The sequence below is a fragment of the Drosophila suzukii genome, chromosome 3 (assembly GCF_043229965.1).
Source record: "Drosophila suzukii chromosome 3, CBGP_Dsuzu_IsoJpt1.0, whole genome shotgun sequence".
Taxonomy (NCBI): domain Eukaryota; kingdom Metazoa; phylum Arthropoda; class Insecta; order Diptera; family Drosophilidae; genus Drosophila; species Drosophila suzukii.
Genome location: NC_092082.1, coordinates 66,181,517 through 66,208,203, shown reverse-complemented (window position 1 = coordinate 66,208,203; position 26,687 = coordinate 66,181,517). Strand labels below are relative to the sequence as shown.

General features: G+C 39.8%; 1 protein-coding gene and 1 long non-coding RNA gene across 4 annotated transcripts in view; both read left to right on the top strand.

The window, feature by feature from the left end:
* The first annotated feature begins 93 nt into the window (after positions 1–93).
* dsx (transcription factor doublesex) overlaps positions 94–26,687 on the top strand; it is a 50,544-nt gene continuing 23,950 nt past the window's right edge. Inside the window, exons 1-2 of one of the 3 annotated variants that reach the window (XM_065866224.2) lie at positions 94–740; positions 6,776–8,218. In XM_065866224.2, coding sequence (XP_065722296.2) covers positions 7,114–8,218 — 1,105 coding nt within the window. In that variant the 5' untranslated portion in view covers positions 94–740; positions 6,776–7,113. Of the gene's footprint in view, positions 741–5,075; positions 5,664–6,775; positions 8,219–26,687 lie in introns of those variants that run through there. The other 2 variants (XM_036819329.3, XM_065866225.2) reach the window with 2 other exon arrangements.
* LOC136117083 (uncharacterized) lies at positions 25,082–26,236 on the top strand. The gene is made up of 2 exons (XR_010654323.2): positions 25,082–25,881; positions 25,952–26,236. It is a non-coding gene; the product is annotated as an uncharacterized lncRNA (long non-coding RNA).

The window sequence follows — 26,687 nt, the reverse complement described above, 5'->3', positions numbered from 1 at the left end:
CGCAATCGTTTCTTTTTTCGCGGTGCACCGGAGTGCAAATAGCAAGAGCATGGCGGCGTCAGTCGGTGGGCCCGTCTCTGTGCCAGCGACACATGCTCAGTTTTAGGTCCGCCCGTCCGCCTGCAAGTCCGTCTGCCTGTCCGCCGACTCTTTCTGTGGGTTTCGCTGGTCTGCTAGTCGGACTGGTACTGGTCGTGCCCAGAGGTTCGTGGCTCCGCAACCAGTTTGCTGGCACCGATCGTCCTTTGCGCTCGTGTGCGCGCTGCTCAGCTGCGATCCGTGCTCGAAATCGCAATCTGAACCTCAACAGAACAGAACTGGAGCGGAATCAGGTCCGAAATTCTGTGCGATAGTTTTCTTAGTTACAGTGCAAAGTCCGAAAATATCTCTAGAATGCGCGGACCTACAGGGAACCAAGTCGAATCGCGAGTGCCATGCTAAGCAACGCCGTTTGTGGCCACAGTTTGTACGGCTTAAGAAAACAAATAAAAGATACAAATGTGAGAAAAAAAAACAAATTTCCACCGGCTCCACACTCTCACTCTCGTTCTCGGTCTTGCGCGATTCTATCCGATCCCAACCGATCTCTCGCTTCGAGTGCTATTTTCTCTCACAGTGCTTGCATAACCAAGAGCAAAACACACCGCACGGGAGCAGATTGCAGATGCAGATACAGATACTACGCCTAGTAGTGGACCCGCAGATACTTTGGCGAGTGCATGCAATTGTCATTGTCCCCGGTAAGTGAACAATGAGTTATAGTTATGACCGCTCGGCGTCTGCTACCAAATGTCCTACCCCTGCCCCTGCCCGTTTTGCCACCCTTTTGTTCCTGCTTCGGGGGCGTTGCAAACTGCCTTGTAATTGCCTGACATAAATGCTCGTGTGTACAAGCCTTAATGGCGATAGCGGCAGGTACGCTCCCCGATTGCCATCTACAACCGCGGTATGAAGTCTCCGGGGCAGCGGGGGGCTGGATAGCAGGGGCAGGGGCAGGGGCAGGGGACCGGGCCATTGTCTGACTACCAAATTGAACAGGAAACGAGCAACAGGTCGTGTTTTACAGCCGCACTCGGGAGACTCCCGCGTAGCGCCACGGGTTTCTAAGACACCATTAGGATGGTCCAGGCGATTGCCATTTCAATTCCAATTGGGATTGCGGGGGCGGTGATAGGTGATCGGAGACCTGTGATGGGTGCTTATAAGGCAAATTGGACCAAAGTCTGAATGGTTATGAGGGATATGCAAATGCGAAATGCGGAAATCGACTTGTCCAAGACTACGCAGCAAAGGCTTGGATATTCGCATTCAATTGAAAGTTCAGCACAAGCCGGTTTTTGACACTAGAAAAGCTTACCATCGATTATCCGGGAGGTTCTACACTCATGAAAATATAATCAAGTCTTAATTTCGCTTGGAAATGAGTTATACGGAAGAGAAACTATACATGAGATAGCCCATACTAAGTTATTAAGCTCACTTTTTATTATAATTTTAAAAGAAGACTGACATGAAGAACATTGTATAAATTAAAGGAAATTTGCACATGGCAATGATCATGATTAATTTCTTATGAATGAAACTGAGCGAAAACGGCCATATAACACTTGCTTGGCTTTCGTCTAACTGCACCTATAAAAGAAAGGGTCTATAGCCTGAAAACGATTTTTAATTATACCTCTTAGTAGTAGAATAAAAGGGAGAAAGCGTTTCGTACTCTATAAAGTAAAGTATATATTCGTGACCAGGATCATTAGCCGAGTCCACCTAGCCATGTCTGTCTGTCCTTCTGTCTGAACGCTGAGATCTCAGAATCTATAAAAGCTAAGAAGTTGGGATTTGGCATGCAAATTCTTGAGGTTCTTTCGCAGCGCAAGTTTATGTTAACGGTCACAACGCTTAAACCTGTCTAGCGCCCAAGTCTTTAAAGATTTTGTAGCGGATTTGTTTTCGACTGTCAAATGCTTAGATCGGACCATCCATCATTATAAGCAAATAAAGGAATCGACGCTAGGTGGCGTTGTTGCGGGGTGTGCAGTTTTGGTAACAGTTGCTTTGCTGCTTGCATATCTACATTCCCCCGCACTCTCTTTAGCTGAGAAACGGGTATCTGAGACCGTCGACTTTAGCGTTCTCACTCTTGTTTGATAACTTAATGGAATGAAACGAATGATAATTAAATCAAAACATTTATCAATGCTATATCCCAGTCAGAATTTTGTAATAATTTGAAATATATTTTTCTGAGTGCAAAGTCATAATGATCTGTACATTCTCAATATATATTTTATAAGCTGCACCGCGCTTGCAATTATCATATAAACGACTTAAGGCGTGTTTGCCATTTATAACACCAAGTTTCCCTTGGCCCATTAATAACCTGAAGTGGGCTCTTATCGGGATCTCTTCCGCTTTAGACAAATTAAATGCACAAGCTGCGCGTCTTTTATGCTCACCAGCAATCAATTTAATCCGCTTCTCCTTTCGCGACTAAAAAGTCGATTCCCTTGACATTTTGCATTTTCCCCCCAAGTCGCCCGTCACATAATTAGCAAATATTGAATCGCCGTTCTACCGATAGGCCCCGGGTCTTTCTCTTCGAGTGGCTCTGCGAAGCGATTCTTTCTCTCCGGGTCTCTCCGCAAATACAAATTAGAGGCGACATGCAAGATAAGCGATCGTGTGCATTTTTTAAACACAGAGGCGAAGTAACAACATTTTGACGTGGCCACTGGGAGGAAGAAAGGGGGCGGGTATATGGTGCTGGCACGAAATGTGAGACCCGTTATCAGCACATCTTTCATGCCCAATTTACCCTCCTTTTAAATACAGGGTATTAGCGCTTTAGACTCCGAAATTAAGTAATTAAGGGCAACTGAAATTGAGACAGACAAACACTTCATATCACCTAGCTAATAAGGTTGAAATGTTTAGTTACTAAAGGCATTTCTTTTTGCTCATTTTTTTCTCCCCTTATCTCTCTTTCACTCGGCTCTAATCAATCGTCAAACATTTTAAGTGTGAATATGTATTGGCAAGTTCAATGAGCCACTCTAATGTCGAACTAAGTGCAAATTAGATTAAACACGAATTAAACACGCCAGCCCATGTAGAGAAAATGGAATAAAACATGCAGAATGAATCTTTTATTCCCTATCGAAAGTTTATGAAAATATATATTCAACTTATAGTTACTTATTAATGAACATCTTTCAACAAGTTCCAGAAAACTTAAAATATTCTAGCAAGGGAAAATGTATTAAAATGTATAAACTAAAACTTCAAGAAACCCCTTTAATAATTAAGAAAACATTAATTTTTTTTACATAATAACAGGATCTGTATAGAATAATTAATATGATTGGTATTAAGCTCTTATTAAGTTCCGTTGGGGTTATACAGGTTTTAAAATTACCATTTTCTTATGCATAAATTTTGTCCAGAATATTAATATCTTTTTAATGAAGAGTCATTTATCATTTTATACAGACGTTTCAAGAGCTTACAGGAAGAACAGCTTAAGTCGTTAAGTATGACCCCGTTTTTCTCTTAAATCCTGTATTTCGTTGTTAAATTAAAATAAGCCTCGAAGTGCAACCAATTTCAGTCTTGTAGTGTTATATTCAACCTAGTTAGATAAGAAGTCTATATACCAGATTTCATGGCCATATCTTTAACGAAAACCCAGTTCCAATAGCCCACTTGAAATGTTTCCACGTAGTTGCTATCGGCTGTATAGTCATGTTTGAAAACCCCTTTGTGAGGACGGTGCACAAGCCACCGAGAGACCATAATACCCGAGTGCTATCTACAAATATGCACATCACTCATACGCCCTTTAGAACGAAGAAATAACCAAAACAAATGCAATAAAATTCGCAGCACAAAGCGGGCGAGCAGAAATGCAAAAAGCAATTAAGCTAAAGTCGATGCAACGCGTTCGAACTGCAACTCGAACTTGGACAAGTTGCAAGGCGACTTTTTTCAACACAACTACACACAAGTGCAGCGAGCAACGGAACAACAACAACGACAACGGAAGCAACAACGCCGCAGAGCCAGCCAATGTGTGTGAGGCTGCCTATGTACTAGTACTATGTACTACTATGTCATCGCGAGTGTGTGCTGCATGTGCGAGTGCGAAGGTGTATTGGTGTGCAGCCCCCACATTTCTCCAAATGCACGCAGCGTCGACGCTGCACAGTGGTCCCAAATCGTGGGGTTCATTAAAAAAATATTTAATCCCCTTTCAAGCCATGAATTAGTAGAAACTATTAAAAAATAACTTCACTTTAATTTTTTAAAATAACCTTGGTTAAAAAATAAAAGAAATATTAGACATTTTTTAAAAACGGTTAACTAAAGATAAAACATTACTAAAGAAGAAATACATTAATTTTAAAGTTCTTAATAATGATTTGCTTGTCGCTGATGGTAAAGTATTATCTTAGATTAAATTAGCTTTTCAAAGTTATCTGCCTCTAGCTCTCTGTAATTCTCAACTTGTTTAAGCTTCCTTTATGATATTCTTAAAGTGATTATATTCATAAACAAAAAAACTGGCATTTGAGAGCTTTAATAATTTTCAAAATATGATCACTGACTAAAAATACTTCTTATTTTTTGAAACAAAAGAAAATGTTAAAGTTTCATACTTACCTAGCCTACTCTGGATCGCTGTAATTCCCAACATGTTTAAGCTGTCGAAAACTGAAATTATAAAAGGTTTTAAAGTTTTCCAAGTGTGATTACTCATCAAAACTACTAAAAATTAAAACAAAAAAAATTTCAAAAACCGATCAAAAACTGTTGTTTTACATCTTCAAACATTAGCAAAGCTTCGCAGGATTATCAAGGACTTTCGGACCACTGTGGCATAGTTTGGGTGCGCTGCTCTTGCTCTCTCGATGCGATTTTCGGTTCCGTTTCGTTGGCGGTGCCCGCTTCCACGCAAACACAGGCAAACATCGGCCGCACACACACAGTCGCACCCCGCGGGCCGGGCACCAATACAGGCGCACTCGCCGACCGCTGTGCTCGGCGCTTTTGAGTTCTTTGCATCCGCGTCTTGCGGCCCAATGTGAGTTGCCTTGTGCATGCCAAAGATTTCAGATCGGTCAGCAGCAGCAGCAGCAAAAGCTCGGCTCGCGACTCGCGGAACGTTTTTGAGAAGTTGTACGCCTAAAAACCAGATCTAAGCAGCCCTATAAATATTGATTTTTTGCACGTTGCCTATCGTTGCCGACTTAATCGTTCGACTGGACGCAGTCGGTTTCTTCAGTCGCGCGTTTCACCGGCGGCTTTTTGCAGGGCGACCGCGATCGTGCAACACTTAAAGTGTGATTTTTTGTTTGTTGTGTGACGACTATTCATTGATATTTAAATACATACAGCTGGAGTGACTGTATCATTGGAATTGTGTAAATCAAGTGCTATGTGCAAAATTCTCCAAAAGCTAAATCTACCATTTATTCTACTACATCATCAAAAGTAATCCGGCAAATACACCATATTTCTAACCACAATCAATAAACCCTAAAAATAAATAAAGTTAACTTTATAAAAAAAATCGTTTGAAAATATAATATCATATTTTCGAATATTACTAAAAGTATTTTTAAAATAAAATATAAAGTCTTTCAACATACATATACGCTAAACAGGTAAATTGATTTTTTGAAAGTCTTTAGCAATTAAAAACACGTCACTTATAATTCAAAATAGTTCAAGGAAACAAATATTCAAAAATTTATGTAATTATAAATTGAAGTTTAATCAATTCGCATACCTATCAGGACCGTAAAGAATTTTTTAAATTTTTTAAATTCTTTAAGGTTTAAAAGTTTTATTTTGCAAAGGATAAAAAATTAGTTTGGCGTAAAAAAAATTTGAACATGTTGTGTAAAAACAAAAACTGATAAGGAATGAATCGCCTTTTAAAGAATATTTTTTTATATTTGACAGAACTCGTATCATTCTTGAAAGAAGTCAAATTTTAATTAAGTTGATGAATATGGTCAAAAATTATGTTAGGAAAAAGGTAGTTTTCGTTATCATATGTCTCCCATTAAAAATGTATATTACTTTAATACATTATTAACCGAGTGACGTAAATGCATCTAGTAAAAAAGACTTTGTAAAAAGTATAGCTGGACAGGTTAAAGAGTCAAAAGCCAGCCATAATTCTATACCACTCTCTCCCATTAGCTTTTTGCGCACCTATTAGATCTGTCTGAGACAGTATTATATGACGCTGTGACAAATTCATTACTTCTATCAATACAATGTATCTAGTAGATACTGTCTACATATCCGACTCCGCCTTCGAGTTGTTTCTAATATCCAATAATAATCTAACCTCCGAGTTTTTATGTAAATGGGGCGTGGCTGATCGTATCAAAATTTTTATTTTTACTTTATTGCCTTATGACATGCAATATTCCACGGCCAATCGAAATAAAGTTTCGCCGCCTGATCTCATTAAACTTTTATTTCGGAGTGAGGTGTATGCAAAAATATTGCAAACATTTTCTGGCGTTAACAATACAAATGTAAATTGTTTGCTACCGCTGGTCAAGCATACAAAGGAAAAACACAATTTCCCAATCGTAAATAAATATTTGTGCCTGGTGTTTGAATTGGAATTTCATTAGCTGAGTGTAGAGTGCACTTGTACAAAAATAGGATCTTCGAAATTGTATTATTTGCTATTTAACTTGTTTCCCACATTTCTTCAATCAATTTAATAACAAATGTAAACATCTTCTCATTTCAGGGGCTTAAAAATTCAAAGTAAATCAGCAAATACAGAAAAGTGAAACCTAAAGTCTTATATTTCTCAGTAATCTACAGACAAATATCTACATAAACATAAATACCGAAACTTATCCATAATCAAATCCAGATTTAATCGCAACGTTAATACTTAAAGTTCCCACATAAGACAAGTTTTATTAATATACACTCTTGAATGTTAAATAACTAACAATCTCAGTGATTCAACCAGAAAAACCCAGTAATCGTTTGCAGAAAATGCTTTTTCAATTAGCTTAAAGCACGGGAAAGTTAACTAAGACACTCGAACTTTTATCAAGGATACCAGAAGCTGCAGACATGGTTTCGGAGGAGAACTGGAACAGCGACACGATGTCCGACTCGGACATGATCGACTCGAAGAACGACGTGTGCGGGGGGGCCTCCAGCTCCAGCGGAAGTTCCATTTCACCCAGGACGCCGCCCAACTGCGCCCGCTGCCGCAACCACGGCCTGAAGATCACCCTGAAGGGACACAAGCGGTACTGCAAGTTCCGCTACTGCACTTGCGAGAAGTGCCGCCTGACGGCGGATCGCCAGCGGGTGATGGCCCTGCAAACGGCCTTGAGACGAGCCCAGGCGCAGGACGAGCAGCGGGCGCTGCACATGCACGAGGTGCCGCCTGCGGGAACGGCCACCACAACCCTGCTGGGCCACCACCACCATGCCGCTGCTCCCGCCCACGTCCACGCCCACCATGTGCATGCCCATCACGCCCACGGCCACCACTCGCATCACGGACATGTCCTGCACCACCAGCAGGCCGCCGCGGCAGCAGCAGCCGCAGCAGCAGCTCCGTCGGCTCCGGCCTCCCATCTTGGGGGCTCCTCCACGGCCGCCTCCAGCCTCCATGGCCATGCCCATGCGCACCACGTCCACATGGCGGCCGCCGCAGCCGCCTCGGTGGCCCAGCACCAGCACCAGAGCCACCCACACTCGCACAACCACCACCACCACCAGCACCACCACCCACATCCGCATCAGCAGGCTCCCCCGCAGCACACCACGCTGCGATCGCCACCGCACAGCGAGCATGGCGGAAGTGTGGGTCCGGCCAGCAGCAGCTCCGGTGGAGGAGCGGCCAGTTCCAGCAACGCCGCACCGGCCACCTCGAGCAACGGCTCCAGCAATAGCAATGGAGGGGGAGGAGGAGGGGGAGGAGGAGGAGGTGGAGGAGGAGGAGGTGGTGGAGCCAGCTCGGGCGGCGGAGCAGCAGGAGGAAGGTCCTCGGGCACCTCGGTGATCACCAGTGCCGACCATCACATGAGCACGGTGCCAACGCCCGCCCAATCGCTGGAGGGTTCCTGCGACTCGTCCTCGCCCTCGCCATCGTCCACTTCCGGCGCCGCCATTTTGCCGATCTCAGTTTCCGTCAATCGCAAGAATGGCGCCAATGTGCCCTTGGGTGAGTGCATTTTAAATACATCTACATAGAAAAATTCTAAGTTAAATTCTAGCAAGACGTTTTCGGATCAGAATATGAAACTAAACCATTATGTATCCAGAAAATAATAGTTTTGATGGTATTTATATTTATTTTGATAGGGTGGGTTGTTAAATTTATGTATTAGTCAGAACTTAACTTCATATGAATCCCTATTTATAAATTGAAGTTCCTGAGAACCATACAGTCCATTGATGGTGGTATATTAATTTACCATAAGGTGATCGGCTGTTAAATCATAAAACCATCGAGTTTGTTAATCTTAATTATATTTTTAACTATTAATTATTTGTTTATTATTTTAATTTTAATTACATTTTGTAATTATAGGTTTGTTCTATTTGATCCGGAACTTAAACAAGTTTTAGCAATTACGGAGACTTTTATGCTTATAAATAATTAATTACTTATTTTATGTGCGTGATTGAAATAATATAATAAAACGGTAAACAACTTATTCATTCAGCAAGCATATATGCTATGAGTATTAAAAGGAACGCTACTCAAAATAAATTACAACGTATTAAAATCAATTTAAGTATATTTAATGATATTAGGTGTTCGCTTTAGCAAAGTCCCGACTGTGAGTAATCTTGCTGTGGTCCATTATAATTAGTTAGGGTCATGTTGTCTGTAGTTGTTTCTGTCATGTAAAGTCACTCTCTAGCATGGGTCTAAAGATTGTATGATGAATCGTGAAACTTGCCTAATCTGTGATCTTAGCAAGTATCTAGCCATATTTATGGCTCATTTAGTAAAGTGCAGAGGGAAAATTGAAAACGAAATGAAAAGCACAAAGAAAATTGCACAGCATTTCCATCCTGGGCCTATCCACACAGAGGAGTCTGGCAAGGAGTGGCCGTGCATCTCGCGCCTCTAAATGATTGCCACCTAATTATAGGCCGCAAATGCCGCCGCTGGGAGCAACGAGGACAGATCCATGAAGCCACGCGGCGACGCGGCACGTACTGTGGGCATCTGGGGCAGAGACGCCTCCGACAGAAGGCCTAATCAAGTTGTTGTTGTTCTCGGGGCCCAGACTAGTAAATACCAAAAGATGCGAGCAGGAATGCTAATGCGAACGCTTTCGACTAATCGATACCCATGGTGAACATATTCAACCATTAAATCCTACCGATTTGAAATAACTTCAAGTAAAGTGCCTAATGAAAGTTTTGTTTAAGCAATACTTTGTTTTAAATTGTGTAGTAGTTATTTTAGAAAATATTTGGTTTGCTTAATAGTATAAATGAGATACATTCAGAATCGAAAGAATTTAAAGTTTGTCTAAAAGGAAATGATGGATTCCTAAGAATCAAGGGTAATTCAATTGGTTGATGGCCCAAGAGTTTGTTTTCGCAGATAAACATAATTAACTTGCTTAATTTGGGAGGTAAAAAAAAATTCTTCTAAACAGTTCGCCTACAGTCCTCAAAATACAGAGTCGTGAGTCTCAGCCCTACATGATCCGACTTGGAAATGCTTGGCAGGACAGGCATTGTGCCGTCGGTGACGGTGCATGAAATAATCAATTAACATGGGTACACCAAGCTGTCAGCAGTTGACACCTGAAGGCACCAGTGCCGCCTTTTCTTTATTAAGTGATTTGATCGGCTGATCCTAAAGCAGTTAAGCCTTATTTATGTGTGGGAAACATGCCATTTACTTCATTGTTCATATTCGCGATACTCTTAAGCTGATAAGTAAAGACAGCATAAATTAAAGAGTATTTTAAGATGGAACAGTTTACAAATTCAAGCTAAAACTTTAAAAAAATACGAATTTGAATCATTTAATCTTGAAATATAGTTTGCATAAGAACTTAGCATGACTAAGGACTAACATGTCTTCATTTAGGAACATTGAGATAGCTACACCCTCAGTGCTTGTGAAATATAATACCTCTGTCTATGCCATTTAATCTTGTAGACACGGATAAATGAAGAAAAACGACCGCTTATGAATAATTCCCTTTATTAAGCAAGCTATTACTTTATCCGTTGATTCCTTCGGACTAGCATTTATGATCGTTGTTCCCAAGAACCAAGAATGGAGTCACTGGTATAAAAGCTCATTAGCGGCTGAATTCCGTCTGGGGGTGTGGATTCCGAACCCTAATCCGAATCCGTCGAATCAGGTGCCATGAGGACCATCCAACGCTCGGCTGACCACGTTCCCCTAATTGCATATCGGCACACAACGCGGCATACAAATGCAGCATAATCTTCGGACAATTACAAGCGGAGCTGTCGGGCCAATCCAACAAGACCATCCATCAAACTGCTAAGCAGGCATGAAACTTATTCACAGTTGCATTTTCCACTCGCCGATGACTGCTTTATGCATATTATCAGCCCGTAATGGCAGCCAGACATGGATCGGCATTACGGCGATCGTTTAGCATAAGTGCAGACAATACAACCGATGTCGATACTGTCAACTGCAGGCAGTTCGTCAATCATATGAACACCGCTCCAGCTCTTCAGGCTCTTCCAGATCTTGAAGCTCCTCCAGCTCCACCGATTCAGTTCCTCGAGTGTCTGTGTCTCCAGTAGCCAGGTTGTGGCCCCGATGTCTACGAACGTGTAAACTTATTCGTAATCTCGATCGCCGGCCGGGAGTTAACTAACCCGTCTTCAAACAGGAACCGAGATCGAGTTTTCTCGCTGGCAACTTTGTTGCAGATTTTCCTAGTCCCCCCAAAACGAGTCGGACGGCTCATTAGTTTGGTCCGATGGTGCTGCCCACACTGGCGCTGTCCGACTCCGGAATTAGTCATGCGGGCCGCTAGTCACCTCCAGACGCGAGGTTACACACTTGGCACTCTGTCCTGGATGCCCGGTTCTTGCAGCACTGGTTGCAGCACCAGGGGTATCATTTTGTCATTAATTCTGATGGGTATCATAACCCACCGATAATGGTTGAGTGCCAATATGGTAGAACAATATATTGCTCTAGTGTCTGCCGGCCATTCCTCGCTTGGGGTTTTTCTACATTCAAGATAATTTAAAAAACACCAGGTTAAGGTCACTTTAATTCGATTAGTGCATTTTAAATATCTGGTTAAACCAGTCATTGATTTAAACTGCCATTAGACTGCAAGCTACAAGAGGTTTTAGATTGGGAGGTGTCTTTAAAGGAAAAAAGATAATATTGTAAGTCAGGATTATATATGTATATCTCAACTAAATTATGTATCTTAAACTTCAATATTATTGTTAAGGTCAGTAGACCTTACATATATCGTTTATTACTATCACGCGAATTAAATTAAATATCTTTTATAATAGAAGCAAAGGATACAACCGTTAACTGTTAATGTTAAAAACCCTTCCCTGGCTGCAAATATTAAATTCTGAAAATTAAAAAATAAGTGATTGCAAAACACACTTTATGTTGATACCGAATCGCATAAAAGATACATGAAGATACATATAGCCTGAGGCATACATAATTTAAACAAGCTCAGGACATAAAAACAGTCATGGCATTAAAATGTTGAATAACTTCTTAACTTTTAATATAAATATAAAAATGGAAGGACGTAAAATTCGAAAGGCTTGAGACTGGATAAGAATCAGACCCTGGTGGCGAGCCCACAAAGTCAAGGTAACCATGACCGGCAATCGATAAACTTCGACTTCAGTTAATTAATTTAATGGCCTGTGCTAATTTCGGGCTCTTAAGACAGGCAGCGCTCCTGGCCAGGCCCAAAGTCCCGCAGACCCACAGACCATCTCTCAGTTGTCTGTCTAAAACATTTAGTGCCGCCAATTCGGCTGAAAAACCCCCGGCAAAAAACAAAAACTTTGCTGCGCTCGTAAAATAAAGTTGTAAAATGTATTTTTGGTAGGAATATATATTGTGGGCCCATACATTCTGCCCGATTTTGTTTTCGATTTCGTTTCAAATGGCCCGCACACTCGCATTTGCCGGCTTCCAGCCGGAGAGCGTAGTTTGCATTTTTATTATTTCTCATATTTGAGAAATGCGCTCGGGAGCAGCGCTTGGCAGCTTTGACAGGTCATTTGGTTGGATAATTTACGAGATTTCCAGTTAATATGTTGGCATTACTTTTAATACTCTTCGCCGGACTTTGTTCGCGATGGATCGGGCTGGCTGGCGGACTACGCCAAGTCGGGATTACATTCGCCCGGAATGGAGCTTAATTATATGGCCAGAATCTAGCCGGGAACAGACCACAAAATACTTTTTTTTTGCAGCACGAACAATAAAAATATGGTTTTCTTTTTTCGCAATTAAAGTGGTTTTTACGAGCAGAAAATTAGTGTAGTCGAAGTTCGACGACTGGCCTCTGGACCCTTTAGAGTGGCCCTAAACACGCGGCAGCTGCAGCTGACAGAGGTAAAGGGCTAATAAGCTTAAGCCTTCCTTGTTGGCGGTATTTACAACCTGCTAAAGTCATTTGCATCGGAGTACAGGCATAATCAGCTATCATCCAGAGGGCACCAATTACAGGGCTCTCAGCAAAACCAAACCCCCTTTTAAGCCGAAGTTCTAAGCCCCGATGCATTCAATTGAGGTGCATTTACAAAATGCGGGCCATTAAATTTCGCACTTGGTTTTTACACAAGCTTAAAGTTTCTGAAGCCGTGAAAGCGGACCCCCAAAAAAACTAAATTAACATGTGTGAAGTTTCAACTGCCTTATAAGTGACTTAAATTAGGGGTTATAAGAGTATTTTCAGACATATAAAAACCATGAACGACAAAAAAACGTTGGCTTGACACACCTTTTCTGGACAAACTTAAATTTATTTTCTCACATCATTCAAAATATTAAATATTTGTGCAAATAATAAAAACAATTAATTAAGCACTTGCTTGACAGAGTGCGGGCCATAAATTTCGCACTCGTTTTTTGAACAAGTTTGAAATTTCTGAAGCCGTGAAGTGGACGCCAAGAAAAAATACTAAATTAGCATGTGCGAGTTTCAACGGCCTTTTAAGTGAGTTAAATTATGGGGTATAAGAGCGTTACCAATAAATATATGTTGTGCACGGTAAAAAATTAGGATTGGTAGAGGTATTCGGCTTAAGCTTAAATGCATTCAAAGCTTGGCTTTCATTCATTAAATTAATCATTTTTTTATTTTCGCTTTTTTTTAACGAGATTATTTTTTTAATAACCTTGAAGCTCACATTTAGTTTTAGAGTGGGCTTTACATTGTAAAAGTCGTGCTATTCGGCGAGGAGGAGCTTCCAATCACGAAAACAGAGTCATTTATCAAAAGCGGACGTGAGCGAAGAAAACGCATTTCCGAACGCATTAAATGTAATTACGCTAGCCGTATTGACAAGATCAAGAAGTTTGAGCAGGATGGTTCAGACCGCCTCCTTCTTTTATTCGTATTATTAAAACAGGCAGGTACTTCACATAATTGTTCCCGCGGGCTGGATTCTTTGCCACTCAATTTATTAAATTTATTAAATATTTATGAAGCCGGCTGAGCAGCTTTACATATAAAAACTTGTTGCTGCAAATGGTGTAATTGCATGCGAGGGACTGCTTAAAACAACAATGTTGGACCCCCCGAAAGATTGGGGCCCCGGCACTGGGACTTTCTGTTGCCACTTAGTTATCGGACGCCGTCTCGGGTTGCCTTCGACTTGACTGTGTTTACATTTCCACAGACACGCAATTTATGATGCGGCTTGGGGCAGGCATTGTTCGCTGCATCGCTAGTTGCAACCTGCCCCTCCCCTGGGGCAGATTTATATGAGTGCGAGTACTCTCATTCCGAACTGGAATTTCGGATCGGCCGAGCAAAGCACTCGCAGATTTATGGCAGGCATCTGCCCAAAGGTGCTAAGAACTTACTTTATAAACCGAGTGTGTGATTGGTCTTGCCGCGGGCGAAAATGATTTATGGTCTTTTGCGGATGTGTGCTAGCAGTTATCAATTGCTAAATCGGAAGAGGTTTGCGCCTGCAAATGATATTATCTTCTGGGGATTGATTGCCCAATCTGCGATTTAAAAACAGGGTGGTTTAATTAGAAAAGCAAACAACCAGGCAAAAAAATGCGAAGAATTAGTGTGTGAGCATAAAGAGGTAAATAGCATTCACATTGCTTTAACTTTTTAGAAAACACTTTAATTGAATATTTATAACGTATTTATTATTTAAAGGCAACAATTTAATTAATTGGTAAGCGTGTAAACACTTAAGTATATCCTAAAAACATGCTTACATTGTTTTCTTATTTAGTTCTTTAACATGATTTTAGTATTTTCTTATTTAATCCTAATATATTTATTGAGCATATTTCTTTCTTTATGCACGTATTTAAATTTTATATTTTTATTTATGCAAAACAAAGTAATTAAAAGCATGCAATAAAAGTAACCTATTTAGCCATAAAACTGTTTTTATTCGCTGAATGCAAAAGTGATCTTAAACAAGTTCAACGTTCTTCACGCTCCCATCTTTTTTCCCTTCTTCAACACACTTATGCTATGCATTCGGTTTCATATCCCAACAATTAAACTTCCAGCTACAAAACTGTCAGTAATAATTTCCAGAACTTATGAGCCAACCGCCCAGTTCGTTTTAGCCAGTTTTCCCTAGCCTGTTGGCTATACAGAGATCGGGGCAAACAGTTAGGTGCATAAATAGTTACATTGATCAGCTGATTACAGGCCGCAGGGGAAACCGGTTCCCAAGTGATCGAAATTCAAGCTGCTTCGCCTAAGGAACATCTTTATTTTAAGCGGAATGTCAACAGCAACATTATACGTGCCGAAACCAATGAGCGAAATGAATAAGGGACTCACCTCATGCACAGCAAAAAATGCTCTCAGATACATTTTATTTCGAGCAGAGGATAAATAAATTTAATAATGCACAAGAATAATTTAATCATGTTTTTAGAATTTTATTAAATTCATTTGATACTGTATAAGGCCAATTAGTCCATATAAAAAAAGATAGGAAGAACAATAAAAGAGTATTGGTCATTTGTTTCAGTGCTCCTGTTCGATTGACTGCAGTTTGTGATTCGTTCAACCTATTTGCACTTTGGCAATTGTCTGTAAAGAGCAGGAAATATCATCAAAATATGCAAATTATTAAATTAGATTTTGTATTTATATTGCTCTTTATTGGGTGAAATTGTAAAATATTTTGGAATACCGTCACGGCTGCTCAACTCACAGAATTTCATAAATTTCAAATTCACTTTACCAACTAATCTTAATTTGGATCCGCCCAATAGGGTTAAAATGTACGAACTGAATGCGAAAAACTAACTGATTGCGGCCCAGCCCCCCTTCATTAGTATGCATTGTTCTCAGCCACTTCGCACATATGAGAACAAGTTCGCCATGCAACTTAGCCATTCGTTTGGGCCACCTCCTCTGGTTACGCCGATGCCGGTGCGGATGTCGATGCCGATGCACTTCCTCTGCCGGCTAATTGTGCCGAATGATGGTCGTTTGGTATGCCATATGCCAGATCCTCGAATTCGTAAATTACCAAATCAAAGCAAGGGGCTGGGCGCCCTTAATGGGGTGTAATCATTGCAGGCTCACACACCTTTGTTTGGTCATGTTCGATATTATCTCTGGACTGCTTGAAATGTATCTGCATCTGCAGCGCCAAGACTCCAGGCTGGTCTAACCGGTATCGGATCGTTGGCCAAAAGCATAAAGACTGATTGATGCACGGCGCGAATCTTGACCTGACTGAAGGCGTCCGGCTAAACGGCTTTATTTCGTCTTGAATACGGTCTTTAATGTCCAGAAATCAATGATTGATAGGCCATGGCCAGGAGCCCCGACAACGTGGAGCATGTCGATGGCCATTAAAGTAAACATGTGAATTTGCATATTCGGTCACAGACAACCCACGGTTCTCGGTCGCCGGCGGACAGCCGACCAACGCCCTCAACACGCGACCATTCTGTCACTCGCAGGCGCCTCCACCTCCACCGCTCTTGTCTATCAGAAGTCCAGCAATTTGGACTCCGGTGCACTCCATTCACTTCATTAAAAACTTGTTGCCATTTCAATTTTAAGCCAATTCAGCGGCTGGGAGAAAAAAAACCGAATTCCCCCGCTTGTTGCATTGAAAACGAAATTGCACACGTTGATTTACATTAATGGATACTGACCAGTGACCACGCGGGGATACCTGCTCTTCCAGCCGGAGTAGTGGCCTCCAAGTCTGGCCAGTTCTGGTCCAAGTGTGAATGCTTGGCTGAGAAGTCGTAAATAGCTGGTAATTTGTGACGGGCAAACTCGAGCATTTAAACTGGGAGTGAATAAATTACATTTGTGCATAAACATTTTTAATGGATGTGGCGCTTCCTGTCACATCGAAAGATGATTTAGATAGGATATGGATATGATGTCTAAATCAACTTGCATGATATGAAGGTTGATAGATCATAAAATACTATTGGGGCTCTATAAACAGATTCGAGTTACAATGCGTTAAAATAGATTGTTGTACCTATACAGCCAAGTCAAAGTAAATATAATATTATTTGAATTAAGCACAGTTAAGAACATTTTTTAGACCCCCATAATTTGGAGCCTCGAAATATAAGAAATATTATTTTTAATTTCGCATGCTTAAGGTTCTTTACTACAAAAATCTATGCTTATCTGTAAAGATAGTAAATTTTACTTTCATTGTTTTGTTATAATATTATTTGAATGAAGTACAATTAAGATCTACATACCCACGATTTTTTATACCCCTATAGATTCGAGCCTCAAAATATAAGAAATAGTGCTTTTTTATTTCGCATGCTTAAGGTTCTTTATCACTATGCTTATCTAGGGATAGTAAACTTAACTGCCAGTTTAGATCGATTCCTTAAAATAAAGAAGCAATCAATCATTTCAAAATATCCCCATCTTTTTAATACCGCCCTGAAAATACCTTTACTTAATAAGGAAGTCCTAATGAAGAGCCCCCTTGGCCTAAGAAGTTCTTAATGCATTAAACTAGAACTCATGTATTCAGACCCATTTGAAAATCGGTTTTTGTTGCCTTCATTAAATTCGAAACGATGGCAAAGCTTCGGCCTCGCCCACACGCATTTATTCCCGCATATATATAGGAGCTATTAACTAGCACCAAAATGCTCGCAAAGAGGCTCATAAAAGTGGCCGTGCCTGTACCCACTTTCCTCCTCTTACCGGCTGCTCGAAATTTTTAGCACATTTTTAATTTATTTTCAACATTTTTACAATTCTAAAACATTTTTTGCATCTCGTTCCTGGGCATCAAAGTTGTAAATGTCGCGCTGTGTCGTAAACGTGTATGGTGCACGCCGATGTGTGAGTGAGTCTTGGAAGTATGGGGAGGCATATATGGAGGGTATATGGGGTGTAACGATACGGGGAATATGTCGGGAACCTGCGCAGGAACTTAACGTTGGAAACGTGCGCGCCTCAAAGGCAAATTACGTTGCGCAGACGCATTTAATGAGCTGCGCGCCGCTGAGTTGCAGCGGCCTGAGCTGAGTTTCTTTTACGATGTTTTGCTCAATTTCTACAATATTTTTGTTAGGTTCTTTACGACTTAAGACTAAGTCAAGCACTGAAAAAAAGTATCGCCAAAGTCCAAGACAAAGCTTTATTGGGAAATGTCTATAAAATATACGAAAAAACCATTAAAAATCATTGCAATTTGTAGATGATAATAGAAATTATATACATATTATACAATTTTTTCAAAGTCCCAGTCAAAGTAATCTTAATGCTTTAAATATATGAAAACTCTTTAAAAAGTATTCGTTGATATTTTAGTGTAAAAATCATAACATTTTAAAACAATTTTAAATCACATCTTAAACTGTTTCGAAACAGTGACCTAAATATTTGTTTATTGTTGATTTAATTTCTTAATCGGTTTTTTCACACATATGGTTTTTGTTTTTCTGCAGTGTATTGTATGTATACACACATTGTGTGCGAATTAATAATTTACTTAGCCGAATCTTGATTTTCCACATGAGTCCAATGCAGACCACATATCTCTCAGGGTCGTAGATCATATGCCCCTTGCCAATTGGTTACCCTTTCGCAGACTCTTGCGGCTCCACATTATTGGTTTGAGATTTCAAACATAAAATTATAATTTACAACTTTGTTTTTTGTTCGTTGGCTGGAGAGGAAAATCATAAAACTACGTGGAGTCTTTTTAAGTTGATTTTAACAGCGCGTAATTTCATGAAATGCGCAGCAAACAGATGGGAATGGAGATGGAGATCCATGAAGACGAAGATGAACATGGAGATGGAAGCGTAATATCGCCCTAAACCGGTGGGTCCTCAACCGCCGATCGCCACTTCCCCGAGGTTCGCTATACATCTTGGCAAAATAATTTAATTAGCTCTGCTTGTGGCTTTTGTGATTGCCTGCGAAATGATGTTGGGATTTAATTTTAAAGCGTTGCCATTTACATTTTATGTCATATCTTGGCAATCCTCTAGGTAGGGTTCAAGCTGCCGGTCAAACCAATACTGGGAAATCCAAAACTGTGTGAGTGAATCGTGTGAACATAAAATAAAGATCACCAACATAGCGAGAGATAATGTTTCAGCAGAATCTAGTGAATATAGCATTACAATTGGTTGCCCTACAGTTTAAACTACATTTCACTTTTAACTAGATCTGCTAGGGACTACTTTGTATAGTTCCAATGATGTATGTACCTATGTAAATTGTTCGTTTTATCGATTTCCAATCCAAGCAATAATAATTTGTCAGTATATTGCAAAAATACCAGCGATGCAACTAATCCTACGATAGGTCATGGTTCACCCGAACCTCGCATAGCGATGTTTACACATCTTATCTATGCAACCTTCGAGCGGTTGTTGAACCCCAAGTATCTGGCTACTCGGTCGGCGCACACCATATTCTACTATATATGCGCGCATTTCCATTCAATTACGCGGGGTGGAGAGTGGAAACATATTGCATAATATGGATAGCAAGTCGAACATTGACAGCTGCAGAAAGAACGGAATCATCATCTTCGCTATTATCATCATCGAATTTGCTGAGCGGCGAGCGTCGGCCAAATTCACCTTGAACTTGAATTAGTTTCCACTGCATTGCTTATTCATATCGAAGTGTTTATATCTATATATATGTGTATATATAACAGTTCTGACTGGGGTATTTGCATTTCCACAAACCCCCATACCGCTACCGATGCACAAACACGCATGGCCAAGGGTTGGCACGTGGGGCGGTTCAGTCCCCACTGGCAAAAATCAAGGCAGTCGAGTGAGGAAAAGTGAAAACATTTCATATTTGAAATTGAAATTATATCGGACTGGTCAGTTTTGTTTAGCAAATTTTTCAAACCAAACTACCTATAGTTTTACAATTGGTATTGATTACTCAGTGCTGATTTTATGGATATGTGACATGTTCGCACAACCAGACTATTACACTTTAAAATGCATATAATCGGCTTAATAAGTGATAGTCACTATATTTGAGATTAGGTTCGAGCAATGTCTCACAAGATGTAAATTACATTTAACGATGCCCATTAAAAACCACTCACTGTGTGTAATAAATGTTATTTTAAAAGGAATGTACTTTTAATTTGATCAATTAAAAAGATTACTAATATTACTCGCTGACATCAATAAAAGATCTCGATATCCGCAATTTAAATACATTGTTTTAGTCATATGTCCTATAATTTATATCATTAATTAACCATTTCTGGTTTATTTTAAATTATTCATATTTTTAAATCGGTATATATGACATACTTTTTGTGTCAAAACTTCTGACAGCCTGTCCACGAGCCAATTAATTTAAATTTCCAACAAATTCCTGGCCAAGACTACTATATACCAGACAACTATAAAGACGGTGCGATTTATTTTGTAATTTCAATTTCGCCGCCCCACAGAGTGTTGCGCTCGAAATTTACGAGCGCGGTCATGGATTTTAATGAGCCCAGGCCACAGACTCTCCATTAACATTTCAGCAATTTCAGCAGTTGTAACAACTTGTAGGTATAAAAATAAATTCGCAAGGCGAAGGAATATTAGCAAATTAGTCGAATGTACAAATTGTCTATGTCGTTCAGCTATTTAAATCATCGACGGTGGCGCTCTTGAGTGCCAACTTGGAGAAAATCAACAAAACCCAACACACAGTAGAGGCGACCTCTCATTGTTTTTCCGGAACATTTTTATCAGCTTGTCAATTTATCATCCCAAACACACTCCAACCGACTTGTTCAATACATCTCAAATTATAAGGCCAACAGGGGCACGTAGTGGACAGTTTGGTAGGGGTACGGGTGGGAAATACTGGGTGAGCAATCTCTATCAGGGGCACTGCAGACACGTCTGAGCTGGGGGAAATTTATTTACCCGCTGTCGACAGGCGCTAAAATTGACCACAGACGATGACGGGAGATTCCTTGCCCACTTTGCAGTGACCAGGGAAAAATAAAACAAACATTTTCAGATATGTGAGAGCATTAAAAGTTTCATCGCCCAACCACCCACCTCACCATAAAAATTATATTCAGCATTTTTCAGAGTGGCATTCCGCTTTGATGCTACTATCTGAGGGGCGGGGGTTCAGAATCAAATTGACAATCATTAAGGCTTTTAGACGCATATGCCATGGTCATCTCAAATTGTGGTACTTATTAGTAATATTTGGAAAAATTCCCGTAAGATTAAAAATTAAAACCTCTTAACATTTGTATCCCATTTTATAGCAGGTTTTAAAATTAAAATAATCAAGTTTCCAAATAACACATTTCTAGTTTTTGCCTGCTACGTTTTACATTTCCCCATTGTAACAATTTTTTATTCCATCTTTGCTTTGTAAATTCTATAAATCTGGACCCACTAAAAAAACGCATTATAGGCCAATAAAGTGGAACAAGCCAGGGACGGGATTGAAATAAAGCATGAACTCAGAATAGGTTTAAAAATTTAAATAATACAATATATATAATTAATACATTTCTAGTTTTTGAATACTACATTTTACTTTTCCCCATTATAACAATTTTTTATGCCACCTTTGCTTTGTAAATTCTATAAATCTGGATCCACTAAAGAGACGCATTATAGGCCAATAAAACGGGATTGAAATAAAGTATGAACTCAGAATAGGTTAAAAAATTAAAATAATACAAAATATGTAGATAACACGTTTCTAGTTTCTGAATACTACATTTTACCTTTCCCCATTGTAACAATTTTTTATCCCACCTTTGCATTGTAAATTCTGTAGATCTGGACCCACTAAAAAGACACATTATAGGCGAATAAAACGGGATTGAAATAAAGCATGAACTCAGAATAGGTTAAAAAATTAAAATAATACAAAATATATAGATAATACATTTCTAGTTTCTGAGTACTACATTTTACTTTTCCCCATTGTAACAATTTTTTATCCCACCTTTGCATTGTAAATTCTGTAGATCTGGACCCACTAAAAAGACACATTATTGGCCAATAAAGTGGAATAAGCCAGGGACGGGATTGAAATAAAACAGTTCGCTGTGAGCACACAAGAAACTAGCACTGCACCTTGTGCTCGTGTGAGTGCGGTGTGAAGGCAAAGTCAAATGCATTTGTTTATGGCAGACATATAGTACGCACACCAGCGGCCACCCACAGCTGTCTGGCTCTAGAATCCGCTCTCTTGACGGCAGATATAGTATAGATATAGCTGTGACTATAGGTATAGTCGGGGCCCCAGTCCCGACCCATCCCCGTCCTCGGCATTCGGCACGTGTAAGCAATTTGTTGGCGTAATCGCAAACAAATGCACTCTCGAAGTGCATTTCCAACGCTCTCGGCGGGGAAAACTGCAGTGGGTCTCTCTGCTCGAAAGCCACACGGGTTTCTCTCGATTGTTTGCGACGGGCCTCCCTGGCAACAGAAAGTGCGCAATGAAAATGGCATTTTCCCTAGTCAGTTATGCTCGACCGACCACCGTACGTATACGCAACGCTGGCCGAGTGCTTATTTAAATGAAACATTAAGTGCCGAGAATGTCTTAGACAGATTCACATTTTTCGAGTAATTTAGCTGGTTTATTTATGGGCTAGGCACAATCGCAGCCATGATTTATGGGCCCTGCTCATTGGACAGGCCTCAGGATAAATTTCGAGAGATGCAACAAAATTATCCAATTATGCTCGGCAGATATAATTATACCGTTAATTGTCTTGAGACTAGCCTGGATTTATGACGATCCGCCCGCAGGCATGGCTTTGTATCTCTGCAGTCTGATTTATGGCCATCACTGCGTATGCTCAATATTTAGTGCCACCTCCCCACGTGCCATTTGCCACTCGCCAATTGCCGGGCCATAATTCAATATATTTATTTTAATGGCTTACATGCAAATTGTGCACTTTGTTCAATTCTTTCGCTAATTGCTAAATGCAACTGACTGGCCAACGCTATTAAAATATTTAAAAAACAAACAGCCGCTCTGGCCACAACCGTTTGACAATTAGGCAGGTTTCTTAATTCGAATAACATGTTGCCTATCACTCAATTGACGCGCAATAAATTTCGATTTTATTCTCATATCCATGCAAAATCCGAATCTGGTTTGTGAAACGCCCGCAGCACAGTGTTTTTCGCTTTAATTGATTCATTAACTTTAGGATTTTTTGTCGCTTCAATTGCGCAAGAATTTACCTCTATTCGCGGTGCACACGAGGTGAGATACATAAAAATACATATTTATCTTAATAAGAAGAATTTGGCATGCAAATTCTGTGGGGTTTATCTAGGTGTGCTGCTTAGTCCAATGAGAAATTTAATTCAGTTGGTGTTCGTTCACAGGCGAAAAAAAGCTTATAAAAAGACTATTAAATAAAAATTATGTTCCCATTTATTTCTGGCAAACAAATTTTATAGTGCTTTAAAAGCACTTTTGACTTTGATATTTAGAATAGCTTTTTTTAAATATAAAAGAATTCTAAGGTAAACAAAAAATATTAAAATTTGGCTACTCTACATTTCTACAGGGTTAATGGTTTAATATTCTTTAAATTGTTGTATTAAAATATAGGTAAAGCAAAGAAAATTTTAATAATGTTATAAAAGTGTTGTCTGGAAACTTAATATTGTGATAAGTGCAAAGCCACTTTGATCATGATTTATTTTGCTTGCTAGATAACATTTTCAATCTTAATCCATTTAAAAATCAAAGCAAATACACGTTATCTACCGCATACATTAAAGCAGATTTTCAAAATTTACTTGGGGGTTGAACCGAAAATCAATTTTCGGGCAGGCCCCTTCACATGATGTATCTAAAGTTGAAAGGACACGGGCGTCATATCAACTGATTTATATCACAGTCACAGCAATTAACGCGAATGTAACGGGCGGCAGTAAAAACCAAGTTGGGGGAAAACTCGGAAGAAAAGAAATCCACGCTGTTTGGAAAATTTTTGTTTTGGCCCTTTTCATTCTTAATTTTACGAGTGCCAAAAACCTTGCGGGCAAAGCCAAATAAATATGTTTGCCGCAGTTGTCGTTGTAGTTGTTCGACTTGGGTCGTCATCATCAACCGTCAACGTTGACGTGAACGATTTTCGGGCTGCTCGTAAAAAGCGCAAGAAGAAAACTTTACGATGCCACAGTCTAGCAAGCATTTGCCGTCTGTCCAGGGAGGCTAAGCCCAAAGACAAAAGCGCTGACTTACCACCACCTCCCGAGCTCGGGCCCGAGGATCCCGGAACCCTAGCCCTCCGATGATGTATGAAATTAGTGGCCCTACACAGTAGCCGAAGAAAATCTCTCTCGCCAAGCATTCATGTACTTAAGCCAGAGCCAATTGGCAATTGGGCTTAATGGGGTTCCGGGACCATACGCAGCACGAACACATCCCGAATTCAATTAAATACTTCGAAGATTGCACTGAGAGAAGATGGACTTCATCCTAGAATACTACTATTTTATTTGGTACCAATACTTGAAATAGTTATACCCTGGCCGAGGGTATTATAAGTTTAGGCAGGAAGGATCGGAGAAATAATGTCGAAAATTCTAGCTTCGTTCTCTTGATCATATTTTGATATTAAATTTTAAATTAAACTGTTTTGTTATTCAGTTGACTATAATATACAGCTGCCATATGAACGATCGGAAAAAAGTTATCATAGGAACTAATGGTAAAACAAGAGAAAACGCTATAGTCGATGGCCTTGACTATTAGATACCCGTTACACAGCTAAAGGTGCGAGAGGGATGAAGGTATGCTAAAAGTAACTCTGTTTTTTCACGAACACTTCTAGCCTATAGTGTTAACTAGCCTGTAGCGCAAACTAGCCTATAGCGCCCCTAGCGGGTTGGTGGCGTATTAGTGAAAACAGCTGATTTGATCTATTGAATTGCAAAATATTGATTATTATTTTTTATCACTTTTAATCACTAAAAATAAAAATTGGTATTGATAGTACGTACAAAATCCGAGATCTCAGTGTTTATACGGCCAGACGGACATGGCTATATCGACTCGGCTAGTTATCCTGACCAAGAATATATATTTTTTTATGGGGTCGGAAACGCTTTCTTTTACCTGTTACATACTTTCCGACAAATCTAGTATACACTTTTACTCTACGAGTAACGTGTATGTTCTGTATATACACATCAACCACTTATAAACGGTATTAATTTATAAAAGGACCCTTAATTTTTTACTTGAAAAATCTTTCAAGAAGGTTGACTGACATTTTCTTGGAGGGCAAAGCACAGAAATACATTTCATTCAATTGAATCATACTCAACTTTTATATATCTTTTTTTCCGTGTACCAAGTGCAACAATGACGGGGCGTCACGTTCTTCATATTGGCAACTCCTGGCAACTCTGGCCGATAAGGTCCTAAGCCCCACCCGCTTATCGCGATCATCATCAGCCATGGAAAAGGGCAAATAGCGAGCACAAGCGCTGATAACAACGATAAGTGCTGAGTGGGACATGTGCATTTGAAAGTGAAAGTGGTTCCCTTTCTCCCCGTCAGTTGGTGGGTACCGCTGACGGATGTATTCGACTCAGGTTAATTTTTGGCCAGCTAAAAATATCCTCTGCGAATACTGGCTGCCAAAATATATCGCCAGGGATGCATCCCACGCCATTTCCCAGTCCACCGTCACTCAAGCAATCCGCTTGCTGTGAGAAATTTAAAAATCTTGGCAAGCGTTTAACATAAATTTAATAAAAATGTAGGGACAAATTGAATAAACGATTGTTAAATGTTGTAGCTTAGCTAATTAATGTGATGTTCTTCTGTTCTGACTAAATTTCATATGTTATTCTATGTGAAGCAAATTAAATTACGTAGTATGCTGGCTAACATTTTTTATGAACTATTTTCTTGATATTTAAACTGAAGGTAGCAGCTTTAAAGTAACTCATTAAAAGCAAAATGCTAGTAAAAATTGCATTGCAAATTTGAAAAGCGTCTAGAAATATTTATTAATTGCCAGCTATTTCGTATATATTGCTGTTAATCGATATGAGCATTCCGCTGATCTTGAATGTCAGATTCTATTTGGCACATTCACTCATGAAAGGTGTTTGGGCATGCAGGCAGTTGGCAAATGAAAGCAGCTCGAGATGTGCGTGCGTTAGGACCCGGAAATAAAAATAGCCCTCATACATTTGAATAATTTGCTCTATAATTTATAGTTAACTCTGAACGAACCATGTCAGACAGATGGACGCTTCATTTGGCACCGAAGATTTCCTCGGGTAGGAGCTCTAGCCTCCTTCATCCAATTCACCTAAAAGAGCCCTCTTTATGCAATTCACGCGCAATTTCCAACGATGTCGGCGGCATCCACTCTTGGCCAATTACCCAATATGAAATTAAAAAATGTGCAAAACTATATGCACTCAACACCGAACGTATTTAAAATGTATATGAGATATATATAGATGATTATGGTCTACAGGAAATAAAATTGAAAAGTTTATGATCCTGCTTTGCTTACTTGAATATTTATATTAGTTTATATATTTTTATTCCGGAAGCTAATCTTGGCGACGTTGCCTTTGTTTCTCCTTACCCACAATTCATAATTGATGAATGTTGTTAACCAAGATAATTACTGTATCAAAAGTTAAACAAATTAAAAATTCTTGAACATTGGAATTTTTTTAATTACTTCACAACTTGTTCGAGAACGTGAAGTTTTTATGAAAAAGCTTAGCTGTAATGCGGCTAAGCCCCAATAAGCCATCCATTATCGGGTATCTGAAATATAAAATTGAGAAATCGACATTCCTCTTTTTGTTGCACTTGAAATTGCTTGGCTTCCAAATGGAATTTAGCTAATTATTGCCAATAGTAAACCGTCTAGATTTCCTGCCTTTGATATTTCAGCGCTAAGATCTCAATCACCGCCGGTTTTACTTGAACTTG